The 19973-nt window shown below is 47.7% G+C and overlaps 1 protein-coding gene across 1 annotated transcript; it reads right to left on the bottom strand.

Annotated features, from left to right (window-relative positions):
* Positions 1–190: 190 nt before the first annotated feature.
* On the bottom strand, positions 191–19003 carry ACTR1A (actin related protein 1A). The gene is made up of 11 exons (XM_062579520.1): positions 18904–19003; positions 13363–13427; positions 12405–12480; positions 11554–11679; positions 10661–10785; positions 10138–10354; positions 7589–7681; positions 6683–6857; positions 5738–5799; positions 5366–5406; positions 191–4854 (listed from the first exon to the last, which is right to left on the bottom strand). Exons 1-11 carry the CDS (start codon positions 18949–18951, stop codon positions 4752–4754), a joined length of 1131 nt encoding a protein of 376 aa, XP_062435504.1. The 5' UTR covers positions 18952–19003; the 3' UTR covers positions 191–4751.
* Positions 19004–19973: the final 970 nt, after the last annotated feature.

The raw sequence follows: 19973 nt of genomic DNA, 5'->3' as shown, positions 1-19973 counted from the left end.
AGCAAAGGCAACAGCTACCCCAGGAACTTCCTACCCCAGCTCAACAGTCGGCTCAGGACAGCAAGCTCAGGCCAAAGATGCTCCATCTCCCAGCACAGACCAGCCAGCAACAACCCTGCGCAGGCAAGACAAGAACACGTTATCTCCTTCACAGTGCAAATGCAGGGGGAGATCAGCCAGGACGCTTAAGTTTGTATATGAACAACTTTATTTCAGTATGCTGGGCACCACCAGGCAACATGGTTTGGACAGTGCGCAAGGGTACAGTCAGGCAGATCAAACGAATGCAAGGTTGGCGACAGCACCTTTCTGTCCTGGCGCCGTAGTTTACAAAACGGAGCGCTGCTGCTTCTGCAAGGGCGACGGAGGGGCTGGGGAGGGGGGCAAAGATGGCTGGCACTGCCTGTGCTGCCCGGGGCGCGCAGTAAGGGAGCAGAGGCGAGCTTGCTTCCTCCCCTTCGCACACTGCAACGAACCAGCCAGGACGCAACTGATCTTCCGACAAAACAAGGCTGAGTACTGACAGCTCTTCACGTGACAGGCTCTCGCTTAAAAACACAATCTGACCTGAATAAGCAACCTGGCCTCATCTGGGAGCAAACCACCAAACGTGCCTACCCGGAGCCTCTCCGAGCCCGGCAGCGAGGCCCGAGAGCACGCTTCCCGCAGGGGCGGCACGCTGCTTACCTGTGCTCATGCCAACTGGCGCAGCACGCTAACGGCATCAGGTAAAGCTTCCCATCGCTACGTCCATCGGCCCAAGAGAGCGCGCAACAATGTGGCACTAAAGGGGTCTGCTCTGCCAGACGCGCGTCTGCCATGCTCTCTGCAAGCCCAAGGAGAAGCCTATTTGCCAAAGCTGCTGCTGCAGCCCTGCAGCTCTTACCCCCCCATCTCAGCTCTTGAGATCAACCCCAATGTGATATAGAAATGAACAGAAAAGAGAGGACCAAGGAAGAACTTCCACCAAGCCACTCTGAGTCCACTGCTGACATCAGGGACTGCAGCACAGACCTTCACCATTTACACTAAAGGCTGTGGTAGCTACAGCTTCCTGACGGGTTGGGGGTTTCTAACCTCCACCCTCTCCTTGTGGCTCTGGAAGGCAGCAGAGTCATTTGGAGGATCATGATGGTTTAGAAAGCAGATTGGAAACCAAGCGTGCCATCAGCTGGGGCTGGTTTCCAGTGCTCTGCCTTGCTGGGATGGCAAGACCAATTTACCAGGCAGATGCTACACAAACAGCTGCACCAACTAACCACACTCACAAGGGAGACAATGTATTAACATTCACGGTCAAACAGAGAAAGAATATCCAGGCTATGGCTGGAGAATTAATTTGGAAAGCCGTAAATCCAGGCAGGTAATAGGAAATCTCCATGTTTACCTTTAAGTCAGTTTATGCTCTGCATGGGGAGACAGACCACCATCATACCCAACACAAGTGTCCTGCCCTTCTACCTGACTTCTCTGCCTAGTGGAAACACAGCTCTAGAACTGGCAAGGACACATGATCCCACCACCTTCCCCTTGCTTCAGGGGACACTGCCTACCTGTGAAGCAAGACCAGGGAACTCCCTTAGGAAGCACAAACAGCAGTTGGAGCTAGACATGCGCTGCTCCAAGGAGAATCATCTCCTGTTCCCCAGCAAAACATCCTGACCTGACTGTGGAGCTGCCCCACTGAGGAAGACTGGCGGCAAGTGGCCTGAGCAGCTCTCCGCCTCCTCCTTTTCCAACATGCAGGATTCATTTTGGAAGAGAAGCCACTGTGTCTGCATGGGCTTTGAACGGCCAAGGCCTGTCTGAGCTAGGAAAAAGAGACTCTGCAAGCTCATCTTCTGGTAACCACCAGCAGTACTAACTCTTCCCCATGGCAACACAGCTGCTCTTCTATTTGAGATGAAAGCTAAAAGCTGGTCTACAACAGCATGCAAAGGTTAGTGAGATGAAAAGCAGCATGTGTTTAAAACTGTTCTGAAGTCCCTTTCAGCACTGACAGGGGATCGACTCACTGCCTCTTCCTTTCTGCCTCCCTCTGGGAGGCAGGCACTCATTTCTTCGCTTTGCTGTAGAGCAAGCGCCTCCACACAGGGCCATCACCAAACACCTCTACGTGCAGACAAGCCCTCTGAACCATCAGCTGTCTCCTGTGCAGGCCTGCTTCTCACACACTGATCTGCACTCTCCCGAGCCAGTGTCGCGGTTGGGTGCCAGCTGCACGGACCAGCACACAACGCTGCTGCTGCTGCAGCTGCCTTCAAACGTGCCCAGTCTCGCAGTCGGACAGCGGGGACACAGAGGAGAGCAGCTGCCTTAAAATCTGGCCGAACGGCCTCAGCGTCCCTGGAAACGCCCTGCTGCGAGGGCAGGCTACGGAGGGCTTGGGTGAGCCGAAGGCAGCTCCTTCCTGCAACCTGCTCCCGCCGAGACACTTCCCCGGTGGGGACGTGCTAGTGCAAATCTCCCACTTGCATTTCTAGTGCGGTTGCAGCGATCAGACACGGCTCCACACCGGCCGCGGGCCTGGGGCAGCCCCTGCACTCAGCATCAACAGCCCCCAGGGCTTTTCAGGGCATCGTGTAGCTTCCTCCAGGTGTAGCTATGACAGTGACAGTGCCCAGCTGTTAACAGCGACACACCAATATGTGCAGTGAATGTTGCAGTAGCATAACAGTGAAGTAGAGGTGTACAACCCCTCTTAAACATGCTAAGCAGTGCTATACCACAGGCACGTCACTTATGTGTAAGATCACTGCATACTTCATTTTACTATCGGGCTCCATTTTTCGTAAGTGCAGACTTTAATATTTTCTCCCTCCTCCTACACCCACTCTTCTATAGTAAGCCCAAGGCCTGCATTTGTGTCTTTGATGGAGGCAGATGGCTTTTATAGTGAAGAACGAAAACCACTAATGTATTCTAACTCTGGAGGGGGAGTCTCAGACCATCCATGAAGGATCTAAACGAAAAGCAGGTGGCTGAAAAAAAAAAAACTCATAAAAAGCCCCACACACACCAAAATAATCTTGAACAGATCCAAATCACAAACACACCTGTGCCCCTCTGGTTACAGTGTTCACAGGAGTGGAAAATGCTCTGGGTCCCCCTCTTCTGCTTAAATAACTCTCCCCCGCTGGTGTTCCCATTACAGCAGTTTGGCTGTACGCAGATATAAAACGTACTAGACTGACCCCATGTGCTGCTGCCTCCATGTGTAATAGTCAAGAGGCTAAAAGGTAGGGTATTTGGTTCTCAGCAGCAGTCATAAGAAAAAAAAAAAGAAAGTAAACCAACACTGAAAAAAAAGAGCACCAAGTAATGCATAAAAGTAAGAAAAACAGAATGAAAACAGTGACACACCCCAACACAAGCAGGTCTGTAGGACTTACAATCTCTGTAGTAGCAGTAGAAGAGAAGCAGCTAACAGGCAAGTGGAAAGGCATGAGCAGCAAAACAGTACAGCAGAACACAGCCACCACTACAGCTTGCTGCTCACAAAGCTGCTGATAGTACTAACACACTAATACAATTTATTGTCCTCTCATTTAGTGCATTCATAGAGAACAGCGAGACTTCCTAAAGAACAGTCACTAAGAAGTGTTGGTTATTATGCAAAGCATGTGCGCTATAAATATTAGTGTTAGCATTGAACAATGGACAGCTTGGTAATAGGTGTGCAGAGAAGACTCAAAGCATGATTCCCGGGTGCTATGGTCAGTATTTGAAATATTCTCAGACATTTAAATAAATAAAACAATTCTAACATTGCAATGCATCTTTCCGATTATTATTTTGCCCCAGAATGGATAAAATACAAGAGTCATGCCTAGCCGAAAATGGATGGTCCTTTTGCCCTGACACGGCAGGAAGGAGGGAAACACAGCCTCAACTCTGACAGAGAAAGAGCGTGAGGACTCAGTGCTGTAAACCTTGGCAGAGCGAGGAGAAGCACACGAGTGCCTTTGTCCCCACTCTGGGGCACTTGCTTCCAGAGGAGAAAAGGTATTTAAAACAAGGTACAAGAAAATAACCGTCTAGTACAATGACAGCTGATGAGAGATTGCTTTGTTCTACTCCATGCAATACAAACTAAGTCCTATCACCAACTTCTCCAGCCGTGGTCCAGACCCCACACATCAGGCTAAGAAGTGACGCACACGCACGCACTCACACACCAAGAACAGTGGGCAAAGGGGCTTAACTACTCAGAATGTGCTTTCTCTTAATAAAAAAAAATATATTAAAAACAACTTAAAAAAATCCAATGATGGTGAAGACAATGATGAAGTAGTAAGTAGCTACAGGGCCTCAGCAGCGTATTTCCAGACAATCCACCCACTGGATTCAGGCTAATGCCTGTGCGAGCAGCTTGCAGTGGTTGGCTCCCTTCTTGCTTGCTAGGCGGTTTCTAAGCTGTTCCCTTTTGTTGTTTTTTCCTTCCTTAAACAGTGACAAATATGCTCATCAAACAGAAATTCAGGGAGTGAAATGGAAAAGGAATGGGCCATTCTTGGAGAAACTCAGACTGGTATTTTCTCCTTCCCATTAAAAAAAAACCCAAAATAATAATAAAAAAAAGTTAGTAGTACTAATATAACCCTCCTGCTGCTGTTGTCTTTGCTCAGTGACATCAGGGCATGCTGGCGCGCACACACACACACACAGGCAGCTCTCAGACACTCGGACTCAGAAAAGCGAGTTTAGAACTGAAGTGAGTCTCCAGAAGAGACCGAGGACGGGTCCCAGGGCTAGAAGGTTTTTCGGTGGATGGCACGAGCTCCGTCTTCTTCATATTCCTTTTTTGAAACCCACATTTTCTTAAAGGTGTCCAATGAGGCCAGGATAGAGCCACTGGGGAGAGACAGGCAGTATGTTAGAGGTTAAAGGAAAACGTCGGGCCTGCTCTCACTGCATCTCTGCAGCAGTAAGTTGTTTCTATAGCGTAACGCTTCCAGGCTTCAGGGAGGTGCCTGGGCCCCTGGTTCCCTACAGCAGAAATGCTCTCTGGACAGCTCCTGGCCTTCTGGAGCTGAGCTTATTTCTCCTAGTCAGCAGCAAAGATGTACACAGAAAGGGAAACACGCCTAGAGCCTCTGCCCTAACAAATTTACTATCTATGAGCTTGTTCTACCTCAGACTGGATACTAAGACTAGCAACACAACAAAGAAAATTAATAGGTTGAGCACCTCCCCTAGATGGGGACAGGCTCATTAACCAGGCTGGACTGAGTACTGCTGCCCCCAGTTGAGTGACGAACCCTCCTGACACGCAGCACCAGAAGGGACAACACTGTGTGAGCCAACAGGCTCCAACTCCCCAGCTGTCATCCCACAGCAAGACACATCACTGTGTGGTACGTACCCAATCCACGTGGAATACAATCTCTCCTGAGGAGCCGATATCTGGAGAGAGGAGAGGTTCAGTTAGTATTTTCCTAAGATCTAGCCAGCTCCTCCTGGGAGGCTGCCCCATTTCACTCTGGCTGACAGCTGACAAAACCAGTGTGAGCTGTTCCACCAGACAGATACCCAGCAGGTCACCCCCAGAACAACCTCTGTGGGCCAAGATCCTGGTTCCTCTGACAGCATGACTATGACAGCAGATACTATTCGGCTGTCCCAGGAAAGCCAGGATTGGTTTGAAGCACAGGACATCTGTGCTCTCAGCATGGTTCTTTAGGGCCACAAAACTACATGCATTATCTGTGATAAACCACCAAGAGATTGTTCCTACCCTTATTTTGACGTCCTTGGGGGCTAGTTTCTTCACTTCGCTCAAGAGCCTGTCACCAAAACCTAGGTAAGACAGGGAACATGCAGTCTGAGCCCCTCAGCAAAGTGTCAAGTTACATCTACCAACAATGTGACAATGTCCCATGCAGTCCTATTCGACTATCCCTCTTCAGGTCTCACATACACAGCCAGACTGGATGGACAGCATGATTTTGTCTCACTCAGTCCTCAAAACTCTAGCACAACAGGCACTTTCTCTCCTCAGCATTTTGAGCATGAGCTAACCAATTTTTATCACAGGTATGCCAGTTCCCTCTTCCTTCCCTCCACATTCCTCCCACATCCAGCCTACCAGCACAGGGGATGGTGACAATTAGACATTTGGAGTCCAATTTGTTAGCATAAGTCTCGCCTTATGAATTCGTCCTTTTTCCTCACGCTCCTCAGCTCTCCCCTCATGAGGGGGACGTGTTGGAAGCTGGCTTTCTGCACATGTGTAGCTCACACATCACAGCAGCAGGACTGCTGGACTCTCTCAGGCACTAGAGATGTAAGGGAACTTGAGGAGCTGCGGAAGCCTTTTAGGTAACTAGTGCTGAACAGGACTAGCAGAAATGAACATCCCTATTCAACCCTGACACAGGCAGAGCGATAGGAAGGAAAAGATTTAAAAAAAAACAAAAAAAAAAAAAAAAAAAAAAAAAAAAAAAAACAAGCCCAAGGAGTGATGTACAAGGGTAGAAATGTCCTGGATTCCCAGAAGAGTATGACTAGGAAAAAGAAAATTAAGGAGTGAGAAGCAAAGCTCATACTGACACCCCTGAGAACACAGTCCTCACAGCCCTCACCACACAGGACAAGCTGGGTTATTCAGGACATCTTCCCAGTTTTGCATGAAAAAGCAGCATAGTATGTCACACTAGACTAAAAGAGGAGAGGCAGAAACCTTTGAAAAGTGTAGAGCCTCCAGACAGCACGATGTTGGAGAACAGCGTTCGCCTCAGGTCCATGTCTGATTTCTGAATGGCAAAAACCAGCACCTCATGGAGTCCTTCACATTCTTCCCCTATCAGGTCTGGCCGGAACAGGAGCTCCGGGGCTCGGAAACGGGCAGGGCCGATCTACAAGGAAAGAAATTGCCACAGAGGGAAAGAGAGAAGCATGATTCAGTTCACTGTCCATAGCCTCAATTTGGGCCTTTCTTTCTTAGGTGAAATTCAAGGCAACAAAGTTTCTCAGACATTCATACTATATCATTAACTCTCAGGTGACCATTAGTTTGGCCTATTGCCCAAACAACTAAGGCACTGTTCCCATTTCGCAATTGAAAGAGGAAAAAAAACTTGCTCAGCTCCATATAGCAGGTCAGTGTCAGAGGCAGGAGCAGACCCACACCTAGTGCTGGAGGTAAGACCTGTATATCCTTTACCTTTAGTCCTTCTATAGAAGGAATATTCCTATGCCACTCTTCAAAGTGATGCTTTCTGGACCTCTATGCAAAATAAAAGCCATACACAAAACTGCCGTCAAATTTGCAGTGAGCTGATACCTACTCACACTCTGTACCTGATCTGCATGAGGATTTGCTAGATCAGAGCTTGCAGTCAAACAGCTCTGAGCCTCCATGGTCTTCTCTCTCTTTAGGCAGGACCCAGTAGAAGTAGTGAGGTTTCTAGTCTTTGCATCCCCCTAAGAATTCCAGTGCCCCTGTCAGCAGTTTGGGATGAGTTCTGACCTTTTAAGATAACCGTCTCCCCCAGTACTGTATTAAATTTCCCACCGCTAGGCAGAGGGCTGTTTTGGAAAACTTGTGCCTCACATTAGGAATCTTCTGACACGTGTCCTTACAAACCTCAATGGTGCTGCCATCTGGCAGGTAGTACTGAGCTTTCTCGGTCTCCAGAGTCTCATCCTTCTGAGGGTTTATTGACAGGTAACAGGCACGCTAGAGAGGAAAGAGGTAAGAAAAGGGAAATAAGAAAGGCAAACCCAAATGCTTCTGATAATTCTTTTCTCACTACAAAAAGTTAAATTCTTTAAAAGCTAAATCCAAGTGTCCTTCTGGGGAGACTAATTTCAGTAGCTTTTTGTGCTGGGGAAAAAAACTTTTCCTATCAGGAAAAACACCTTTATCTGCCTGACACACTACAGCCCCACATGAGGAATACAGACACCCCTTCTCACAGCTGCTCCTGTCTCCAGCTTTCTCTTACTAATTAAGAGGTGACTTCCCTCAAGCACAGATAGGGTAACTACCCTGAGAACACTTCTAATCTGCTCTAGCACAGAGTAAAACAATCACTTTAAACACCTTTAATGGTATTTATCACATATAGACATGGTTATTAACCACGTACAGACGTGGTTTTAGGTAACTTCGCAATGGATTAACAGCATGAACAAGACCTAGTCTTGCAATTCAACAGAAGAATTAATAGCCATCAGGAAAAGTCTCCTAATGTGATCTAAGCTTATCAAGTCCTATTATCCAGCTATATTCTAAGTTAACAAGAAACAGAATGTTTCAACTTTTCAAATTCCTTCAGCACCCAGTATTGTTTCTTCAGCAGTAAGTTTTGCTATTCCAAATTGCTATCACAAAAAGAAAAAAAAGCTTGCACTGAAATAGGCTTTAAGTGTTCCCTTTTGTACAGTAATTTCTACTTCATTCTTTTCAACATCACCAGATTTCTTTCCTGATTTTTTCCCCTTTTAAAAAGATCTGGAGTCAGACAGACTCCTACAGATCACAACCGGCTTTTGGGACTCAAATTCCAGTATCCAGGGTCTCGGATCCGTGCTTGCTCGAGTACATTCAGACCACATTTACAAGTTTTCCAGAAGCAGGAAAACTGCCGAAACAAAAAGCGACATTCGTTCCCTCAGATTTGCAGTGAAGTCACAAGCAGGCACCAGCATCAACAAAAATCTCATTGCAAGCTCCAGGCTCCTGCTATCCTAGACATCTACAACATTCTCCCCAGCTAAAGTTAATGTTAAAGCAAAGCAAAAGGTGCAGGTTGGAGGGTGAACATCAAGTTGTCTACTTGCTTCTTCAGCACTCTCACGGGTGAGCATAGGCAGTAGGCAAAGCAGGACTTGGCTTCCTTTACCCTGCTCTTCGTTTCCCTAAGTTCACAGAAAAGATCACACTTGCGCAAGGTGTTGTGCTCAACCGTTAGCACAAGCTCTTTTAATCATTTCATCCTCTAAGATGTAAAGGGAGCCCTGGCCATTTGTAAACGTATTACCAAAGAGAACAAGCCTCTTGCTTTGTCGTGCAAGGCCTTTTACATTGCAGTTGCTGCTTTGTACAAAACAGGCCTCTTCTGAAGCAGAGAGTTCTCTAGCAAGCCTCTAAGCACTAGATCTTCTAGTCCACAGATGCTGCAATAGCTGCACACATCAGATTTTTCTCTCATTCAGCCATCAGCACTCGTATATCAGACAGCAACTGCCAGGTTAAAACCTACAGCCCTATGAGCTTTCCTGCACCAGGCAGAAGCCAGGCAGCTGTACCACAATGCAAAGCACAGGCAGTGCTCCCTCAGCACAGCCGCACTGAACTACAGTCTTACAGAACACGCCCAGTATTTCCATTACGGTCCTTTGCTGGCAGGCCACAGGGTGAAGAACAGCCTGCTAATGCTCCCAAGCCTGGCACAGGCTGTTGACTCAGCCCAGAGTTATCTGTAGCAATTACATCATGTGATAGGGCTGACAGCATGGCAGTGACTGTCAGGTATCAGCACGCAGCAGTTACAGCCAGGACTGATCGGAGGACTCATCCCATGTACTGGAAACACAGGGGCATAAACAGCACTCTGTCACACAAAGCCTTGCCGAAACCAGACGGCAACCTGCCTGTCTAAGAACTACGATGCAGCAAAGCCCCTCTGAGTGGTCACCACCTCTCACGGCACCCAACAGAAGCCAACGTAATGGCTTTGCTAGGTATCCTAATCACGTCCTTCCAGATTGCTGCATAGTTCTACAGTTACTGAACACCACAGAGTCTGTTAAGAAAGGAAGCTTTTTGTAAAGTGAAAGCTTTTCGTGGTGGGGGGCTGTGAATCATTTTTTTGTGGGGGGGGGGGGGGGGGGGGGGGGAAGAAAGATGACAGCAACTTGCAATATCTCACGATCTTACGATCCCTACCGCAGCAGAGAAACACAAAAAACCCCGGACGTTAAACCACCAGCCTGTCTTCACCCCAGTGCAAACAGTCCTTCAACACGGATTAGATGTGACCTTGACTGTAAGTCTCCCTCAGGTCAGGAAAGACAGAGGAGTGAGCTGTAGCACTAGGTAGGCTGGCACTTCCCAGTGCGTCTCAGTCACGGCTTCCCTAGGGTAGAAATCCCCCCTCAGTAAAGAACAGAAATAGGCAGGTATGTCACCTCCTTGATGGTCTTGACAATCTCAAACTCTGAGGATGTGTGGAAGTCATAGCCTTCCTTCCGGAGATAGAGGCGCAGGAAGCGGGAGACATCGCGGCCAGCAATATCAATCCGCATGATGGAGTGGGGCATGGCAAAGCCTTCATAGATAGGGACCGCATGGGTGACGCCATCCCCGGAGTCCAGCACCACTCCTGTAGTCCTCCCAGTAGCATAGCTGGCAAAGAAGAAAACAATCAAGTCAGAACAAGCAATCCAAAGTGAGCCGCAAGCATGTGGCACACCAGGCACAGCTCAGGAAGCAGAGAATTCACATAAAAAGGGGCTAAAAAAAAAAACTAGTTATCATAATTTGGCAAATTCCTGTAAACTCCTTGTTTCAGAAATTAAAATGGAAGTTCAGTTCTTGCTTGAAAAGGGGATGAGTTAAATGATGCGAATTTTCCTGGGATTTTTGGTTCATGAAAAAATGGATTTCAAAGCAGCATTTCACACAGGCAAACCAAAGAAGAAAGGCACTTACAGGCTGAGCACAGCTTGCATGGAGATGAAGAGTGCTGGCACATTGAAGGTCTCAAAAAACACCTCAGCAGCACGTTCTCTGTTCTTGCGTGGGTTTAGGGGTGCTTCTGTCAGCAGCACAGGATGCTGGTAAAAAAGAAGAAGTTGTGCTGCAAAACCACAAGAGGCACCTAGGTGTGTGTTCCTGAAAAATTTCTGCTTATTCATTCACTTCAGGAGCCACCACCTCATGACAACAGATAGAGGGAGTAATTTCAGCCAGTGAGCTGCATTAGACTGAATTTCTAGCAAGTTGCAGGACCAGCAGGGCTCTGGTCCAGTTACAAAGGAGACCTAAGAAATCCAGTCTGAGAGCAGTCCTGTTCCAGGACAAGATGTCTCTCAGTACCAAGAGTCCAACTAGACTGCCCAAAAAACAAGGACTCTAAAAATGAGTGATGGCATATGCTCTTAGCAAGAGCAGGCAGAAATATTCCTATTCTACCACAGGACCGACCATTCTCACTTACTTAATCATCTCTTGATTATTTGATTTTTGGTCATTTCTCTCCAGACCACATGACTATGGTTTTCTCTTTCCTCACTTTAAAGGACATCACTGTTAAGCAGATACACCTGACATACAGGCAGAACAGGAAAGATTAAGAGTACTTGCCTTAGAGTAGAATCATTAAAAAGAGTATGAATAATAAATCTTAAAAGTTAGATTCTAGTCTAACTAAAAATATTAGATCTGGGGAGGAACTCTGCTTGGACACTTCTTATACAATATCTTCCAGGAGGTGAAAAAGCCTAATTTAACAACAGATACATTTAGAGATTCTGCAGAATTGCACCGGATAAGTCACAAGTCTTTCCTGGACTTCAAAGGCTGCTGGGGTTATGATCTCTCACCTCCTCTGAGAATGTCTGAAGCTGATCTTTCGAATAGACATACTGCCAAATGCGCTCCATGTCATTCCAGTCCTTCACTATGCCATGTTCCATTGGGTATCGGATCGAGAGGAGACCTCTGTGCTCCTGACCAAACAGAAATATCAACACAGTATACTTGTCAAAGACACTCAAATAATCTCATCTCCAAGCGCCACGACTATGATTTAATTGCCTGTAGAGTACACAGCAAAGCCTGAACTTTAATCAAAAATTCCTTTCCCAGAGAAGTATTTGCAGAGGCTTAACAAGGCCTTTTTATACTGAGTAGGAAGGTCTGCTGTTTGCAGAGCACATTCAGTCCCAGCAGTTTAAGTCATTACAGAGACACCAGTCAAATGGCATCTTTGTTCTACCAGCTCAGTTGTAACCGAGGGGTGTTGGGAAATGTAGTTCAGAGGGCTCATAGGAGATGTGAGACTATATGACTGTGTGCTGAGAGGAACAGGACTGTGAAAAGCCCAGACCAGGGAGATAAAAGGCAATTAGGATCCAGTTCTGAAGTCCCCAGTTGAGAATATGGGGATGTAACCACAGAGACTGTGAAGCAGCCTAGAAAAGGAGAGATACAGACGGACTCTAGAAAATGAAATGAGACTGAGAGAGAAAGGTCTCTGATCAACAGCTTGGGACAGGAATTTCATGAAGCTTCTTGCTTCAGCTTGAACACATAAAAGTGAGCTCTGTTCTGCTCTATGTATTTACAACGATGCCAGAGAACCACACCCCTTTTAAGTGCAACTGCTACAACCCTTTACTTAGTGCAGCATAGTGAGATAATATGAGTAAGTGCAATATGCAGATTTTCTTACCTCTGCTTTTGGACCAATGAAAATGTCTCCTTCTAAAGCACCAGCCATAACACGAACATGCTTTGGTCTGCCCACACTAGAACAGAGGAAAGAGAATTAATGCTTCTGGAGTGAGAGGCCAGACATATCTAAATGATGCATCTAAGATGTATCTAGATGTATAAGAACATCTCAGATGTTCTTCTGTGCATTGACCAGTACTTTCAGCAGTGATGGGAGGCTCTGGGGTCACTACTAGATGCAGACAGATCCAGGTTTGCTCTGCCTCAATTAATCCCTGAATCAGCAGGACACAGGCCTGCTCAGTCCAGCCACACCTGCCCTGATGATTCAGGGTTTATTTGTTCCAGCAGTGCCTGAGGCTAAACTGAGCAAGGGCCTGAGCTGGTTGATCCACATGGTGTTTGACCTCAGATAGGCTTCTCAGATTAAACATTTATAGCCCCAAACTCCACCTCACCATGCAGATGAGTCTGCATTGCTCAGAATATAAATACATTCAAAAAAACACCCTACCGCAATAAAAGCCAGTGACTACTCAGAGTTCCTGATCCAGCAATCCTTCTTCCAGTAAAACTCCCACAAAACTTTCAAGAGACCTTGGCATGGATCAAGACACCAGGCCACACACTGATGAACTATAAAGGGCTTCACACCTCCCATCCCAACTTTGTTTTGCTCTTTTTTCTTGACCATCTAATGTCTCAAGGCTAAAGGATCCTAAAGCTCTAGTCAGCTACTAAACCTGAAGAAGTGATACATAACCTTTAATTAATTTCTTTTTCAGAAAACCTCAATGAGCTTAACAACAGTGATATTCCGACACCTCTGTGCAGCAGGAATAACTCGTTTAACTCATTTCTCCAGTTACAACTACAGGACTATTCTTTCCCTCTAAGCAAGAAAGAATTGGTACACAGTATTACTAAGAACTCACCAAGGCCAGTGGAGTACTTACTAGTTTGGAAAGCAGTATTTTGGTATTTGATCACCTGCAAAACCTGCTTTAATCACACCGGAGCCCTGTGGGAAGAACAGATAACGTTTGAGCTTATCATCCATTCAGTCATCTTCGCAAGTTTTAAGAGAGTAGCAAAATACATCAGAATGACCAGATCCTCTTTTTACCAGAAATAAAGCTTCCCATGGATCTCCAGGCAGGGTTGGGGATGGGAAGGTGCCAGTATGACAGCTTGGCCACTAATGGGGAGTAACTGGCACCTTCCCTTACAGCAGCACATCACCACCAGCATGATCATCCTAAGGTGCCCAGTACTGCTGTGTGCACACAGGAATGCTAGCGCCAACGGACAAGCATTTTAAGTGCTGTTGCTTATATTGAGTGCCAGGGGTCCAGGAGGCCCACTAGCTCTGCAGTCTTGATTTATCTCAAATGTTCTCTGCATAGAGGAGATTATTTCATAAAGTCTAGCAACAGCAGCCAAACCTTGCCCATCTGGATGGCTCCAGGGGCTGCTTTTAAGAAGGGAAGGATGAAGGTTGTAGGCTTCTCAGAAGCAGATTTGGAGAAGATGGAGATGGAGGGAGATGGAGGAGATAAAGACAGAAAAGTGAGTGGAGTTGAGACTAGGGAACAGAAGTTCAGGTGGTGCACAAGCTAGATAAAGCTAAGGAGGGAGGTCACCGAAATCTGATCAAAAAAAAATACTCTAGAAGCTAGAACCGAGGTCTGGAAGGAACAACGGTCCCAGTCAGACTGTGAGAGGAGGGGCTGGAGGCAGGAAAAGCAGCTGACAGGATATGGCTTGTTTTTTAAAAGGGACAAGGAAGAAGAGATTAGGAAGCAAATTGTGTGGTATGGCAGTCAGAGAGGAGTGACTCCCAGAAGCCTTCTGTAACTTTCAAAGCAACGCAAGCACAGAGTGAGTAAAAACAGCCACAGAGAGGCCCTGGCGGGGCGTAAGTGCTGAGTATCTGGCCCCACCACTTCTGTGCCTGTCGGTATCATCTGGAGGCAACGGCGGAACCCAATAATCAATGTGTATCCACGCGAACTCCTTCCTCTCCTCGTTTCCTCTCTCTGTACAGACAAAGGACATCTTGAAACAGTGAGCAGCGCACAGGAAAGTTTCCCTACGGAGTGGACTTGCACGGGATCTCCTCAGATAAGTCATTTCACTGATAATCCCAAACTACCACGGGAGCGAGCTCTTCTGCAGAAAGGGCAACAGTTCATTTTTATCCTGTACTGGGAGTGAAGCGTGCGAGTTTGCACTGAAGCCAGTGACTAACGAACTGCCTGTTCACTCTCAAGGATTCAGCAGAAGGATTGCTCTGCTTACAAAACCAGAGACATTTTGGCTGCCCCACAGTTACAAAAAGACCAGTAACGCAGTTCCTCCACTGCTCTCCCCTTCTCACCACCTTTGCACGGGTCAGCATCGCTGCTTCCACTTCCCGGTCAAATGATCCGCTCAGGGCTCTGCCAGACAAGCTCTGGCAGCTTTTGCTGCCACAGTTCCTGATGGTGCCACCTGCCACACTCCAGTGCCAGCGGTTACCAGTTAGAGCAGGTTCAGCAGAAGGGATGCAGCCAGCCCCAGTCTCTCCAGGCTGCACCTTATTCCCCAGGCACTTCTATCAGCAGCTTCAGCGGAGGTGCTGGGCTTCGCGCAGGCCGAGCGTGCTCTGCCACGAGAGCTGGGCAGACGGCTGGGACAGCCCTGCCTTGAAACTGCCAGTGAGATTTGCCAGGACTTGTCTGTGAGACACAGGTGTCACGAACACTGTGTAAACCAGATGCAGCTAGCTGTAAAAGGTATAAAAAGTAAATAGGTTGAATTCTTGTCTTCTGATAACCAGATGCAGCCACGCTGGCTCCAAGGGCACATCCAAGCCGGCACTGGGGCAGGACTACTCCCTCTGCACAAGGACTCGGCTCCTGCTTCCTCAACCAAGGTCTGCACTAACAGGCACAGATGCGACAAAGCGGCCTGTGAAGTGCTAAAAGACATCCTTTCAGATAAATTGTCTTCTGGCTACTCACTTCAAAGCAAAGTAATGATTCAAGAATACAAAAATACTATTCTGAGTTTCCTTACCACAGTCTGTAAACAACCCTTATACCTGGGGGGGGGGGAAGTCATCCTTTGTTAAGCCTCGTAGCAAAAAGCTGAATCAAACACAGCAACGTAACCACATCAAAATATTGTGCTTATTGAATATCTCATTCCAGATAATGACTGATCTTCCTGCCAGCGCAGTCTGCTGCTGAGAAGTGGTTTCAGGAGAACAATGATGCTCCTCTTTTAACGGGGCAACCAAAACTTCCTTATGCCAGGGCAAAAGTTACCCCCAGCGTCCTGGTGAGATTCCCAGCAAGTTACGCATTCTTAGATTCACATATTGAAGTTCACAGTTAACTGAACGTGTCCGTAGTTCTGAACTCTTCGCTGGAGTTAAAGACGAAGGACTTTGAATATGCCGATAGGACAGAACTCAAACACAGCTGCATTTCCAAGTGTCTGGGAATAACCCAAGCACAGATGTTTGCTGTCTCTGCACTACAAAGACCTGACAGTGCTTTCTGACCTATTCAATTTTCCTTGAAAACATTTTACTTCTTTGAAGATGTATACGTACTGAGTAAAGCTATTTATTATTGCCCAGTGTGAGATTCTTATACAATGAGAGGAAAAGGTTTAAGTGCTGAAATAACCCCGTCTGATTGAGAAAGTTTAAAACAAGGATCCATTTTTTCTTCCTTTGTTTCAAGTAACCAAATACCATGCATCCTCCCTTTTGCTGGAAGTTCTGACTTATTAAAACTTAAAGAATTCCAAAATTAACATCCTTCCACCAGAACACATCCTGGTTGGGCTTTCATTCAGAGGGATTTTTTTTATTGTTTTTGCATCTAAGCAAAAGAATAAAAGAGAAGAAACAAATTACGTATCAAACTTTAAGGTGAAGGATGATAATCACACGGAAAATTCTCAGGAGCATCTTAAAGTACCTGAACATGCCCTTCCACTAAATCTGTAGTTGACTCAGTTATTGATTTACATATCTTGTTGTGTTTAAGACACAAATTTAAAGGAAATCATAAAGAGTCAATCTGCCATGTAGCACTTTTGATGGGACAAGTACATTTCATATTCTTAAAAGGCTATTTTACTGGATGTTCAGCAAAAACAAATGAAAGACAACAGCCCATAGTGACAGCTCATCTGTTTAAAATGATACCACTTAGATGACAAAGCCAAAATTTCATTCTTCATCTAAATGGACACAATTCCATGGAGGTCGTAGAATCATATTTGCACTTGTTTAGGCCAGAGTTGAACCAGGCTATCTCTTAACATGTGCTTTACATTCCTGTGGGCTTTCAGGTCATTTGTTTTAGTGAGAGCTTCTTGGAAGAAAGATGAGAACACAAGTCCTTTTCTTAAAAAAAAAAATAAATAAAATAAATAAATAAAAGAGAGCGAGAGAGAAGACTTACTGAAAAGGAAGGAATATTAAGGTAGTATTGCAGGGAAGTTCCAAATTCTTACTGTATGTTTCAAAACTCTTCCTGTTGGAAATATGAAGCTGAGCATGCTGATTGGCATGAGAAAATCTGATTCCGTTTTTAGCCACGTTTCTTAACATCCCCTTGGAACGAACCGAGATACCAGAGCAGGGCTGGGATCGGGAAAGTTTGGCTTGTTTACAAGCTCAGTCCTCATTTTCCCCTTCCCACCATTCCATACACATACACACACAATACAGGATGACATTCAGCCTTGAAAAGCTGTCTGCAGCTCTCTGAGGAAAAGCACTCATGCGGCAGCAGGAACAGCAGGTCCTTCTCTGTGCAGCTTCCACTTCCCGTCTTGCCTTAACTCACGAGAGTACCAAAAATGCAACGTCACCACGATGCTCCGCAGCCAACAGCCTGCCAGCATTAAAGGCAGACCTCACAGCAACTGCTTCATTCTACCTCTCATACAGGGAAGGGAAGAGAGGAATTCATTTGTCAGGGAGGCAAGAAAAATTACTAGCTTTTATAAGACCAGCGGATAAAATGAGAAAAAAAAGCAGACTGGAAGGCACATGAGCCCTTCCTCAGGGCTGAAGCGGGGCAGCAATCATTGCACTAAGTAATGGCAAGGACAGACCGAAATTAGATGTGTGCTGTTACTACATGACTTCTGGCAACAAACTCCTCCTCACGATACCATCATGCCTGTAGAGAACTTAAAGCACTTAGCTAGTCACTCAGCACCACAGCAGGGTCGGTATTAGTCCGGCTATTTCTAAGAGCATCAACCAAACTTATTCTTTAGTCTCCAATAAAGAAGATGCCATGTTTTTCTCATCGTAGTCTATTCTACTGCTTAATCTTTTCCATTAGACATTTTTCTTTGATGTCTAACCTAAATCTCTCTGCTGCGATTCCAGAGGAAGATACAGAAACAAAACTGTATCAGAGAACTCAAGCTGCAGAGAGGAAATTGGGATCAACAATAAAGACAGGTCAAAAGATTTATTGGCTTCATCCTAAAAGACCTACATTCACCTGCTCGCGAAGAAAAGGAATAGCTTGAGAAGTGCCAGGCTAGCAAGTCCACGTGTCACGTGGCAAAAGGATTCAGGAGTAAATAAAACGATGGAGAAAGAAGTGAGCACAAGCACCGACCCTCTGAAACAGCAAAATCGAATCGCTGGCAGCAGAGGTCAGAAGGGAGGAGCAGGACGTGAGTCACTGTGCCGAACGGGGCTCCCTCCGAACCACCCCATGCCGTCCCTCCGCCCGCCCCGTCCTCGACGGTCCCTTCTCGCGGGAAGCGGCCCGGACGGGCACTACCCGGACTGCCCCCGGCACGTCGCAGGGCGTGCCGCCGCTCGCGGCCACCGCGTGCGAGGCGCCACCCGCACGGGCCGCGGGCGGCTCCGCGCCCCGCTGCCGAGCGCCGGCCGACGCAGCCGCGGCAGGGAGCGGCGGGCCGCGCGCGCCCGCCGCCCCGCGCAGCGACCGGCCGCGCCCCGCGCGCCCCATTGTCCCCCGGGCACAAAGAGGGACGGGGCGGGGCCCCCAGCCACTCCTGACGGACAGCGCGGCCAGCCAATGGGCACAGGTGCTCCTTCCCAGGGCGGGGCGCAGTGCGCCCCGCTGAAGCGGGTACCAGCGGGCTGCCCCCCGTGACTGACAGCCGCGCCAGCCAATCGGGTCGCCCCGCCATCCCGAGGAGCGGGCACCTCGGCGGCGGCGGGGACCGCTCCCTGCCGGCGAGGGTGAGCGGCCCTCTGGCGGGTGACGGGCAGCCCCCTCCGCCAATCGCGGAGCGGAGATGGCCGGCGGCCCCGCCCACCGGGGCAGCGCACCCGCTGGGCCCGGCGCCGGGCGAGGGCCCGAGGCGGAGGCCGAGCCGGGGAGGGGGCCGCGGGGGAGCGGGGCCGGCGGGGCGGGGCCCCGGTGACAAAGGGATTGCCGCCCGCGGGTCCTTCCCGCCCGCCCGCCTTGCCCCCGGGGCGCGCAGGGCCCCGCACTCACGTTGTCTATCACGACGGGCTGGTTCGCTATCACATCGTAGGACTCCATGGCGAGGATGCGCCGCAGCCACCAGCCAGGCAGCAACAGCCCGGGCCGCGGCGGCGCATGCGCAGAAAGGCAGCGCGCAGCCGCCTGGGAGATGTATTCCTGAAGGAGAGGTGCGTGCTGGGAATTGTAGTCTCAGTGCAGCGCGCAGCCCCAAAGCCTCACGGGAAGCCACGTCCAGAGAGGGGGCTGCTGGGAGATGTAGTGCCGGGGCAGGCCATGGCCGCGGGCGCCCCCCCGCGCGGAGCTTTCCCTTACCTCAACGGTGACAAACCCGCCCAGCGGGGGGGAAACACGTACACCTCAGTACGAGGGAAAAACAAACAAAAGAGGACCCTCTGTAGGAAGAATATCACTGTAGTAAAAGCCGTTTGGCATTTCATAGGACCATTTCAACAAACTGCTGGTCACAGTGCATCAACTCTCTCTGAACATTAACTAGTTTCTCTGTATTTCTGAGATGTAGCAAGCAAAAAAAGAGTGCTGGTACCAAAAATAAAAATGATAGGCATTCTGGTATTAAATAATATGCTCACTGTTGTTTTCCATCCATTTTACATGTTCTAAAAGAATTTTGAATAATTGCTTACTGATCATGACACTAAAACGACATGTTCACAATGTTTGCATTGAACTGTGAGCAAAAACATTGGGTCTTGAAGTTGGTAAAATGCACTTCAAAGCCAGTAAACATATATAAAGGCTAATTCAGAAATAGACTATCTTGTCCTGTATCTCTCATGCAGATGCTAAAACGTTTCTTCCATGACTTTTGCCTTAAACGCAAGCAGAAACCCTCATCTCAGGTATCTATTTCGTTAATGCATAACCTTCATCTAGTGCAAAAGAACTTTATTTAGTATGACAGGATGAAGGGTTTTAAATTATTCCAAGGACAGTATTATATCACTTCAATAAATGCCAAGACAAACTAGTTACGTATATTAAGCCAACAAAGTATTTCATACGTGATTCTGTTCATCATACTTATCTTCTCAGTTAACTGTAACTGGCATCTCAGATGG

Source organism: Rhea pennata, chromosome 7, assembly GCF_028389875.1.
Source record: "Rhea pennata isolate bPtePen1 chromosome 7, bPtePen1.pri, whole genome shotgun sequence".
NCBI classification, from domain to species: domain Eukaryota; kingdom Metazoa; phylum Chordata; class Aves; order Rheiformes; family Rheidae; genus Rhea; species Rhea pennata.
The sequence above is the reverse complement of the archived record's forward strand: the minus strand, read 5'-3'. Positions and strand labels throughout refer to the sequence as shown.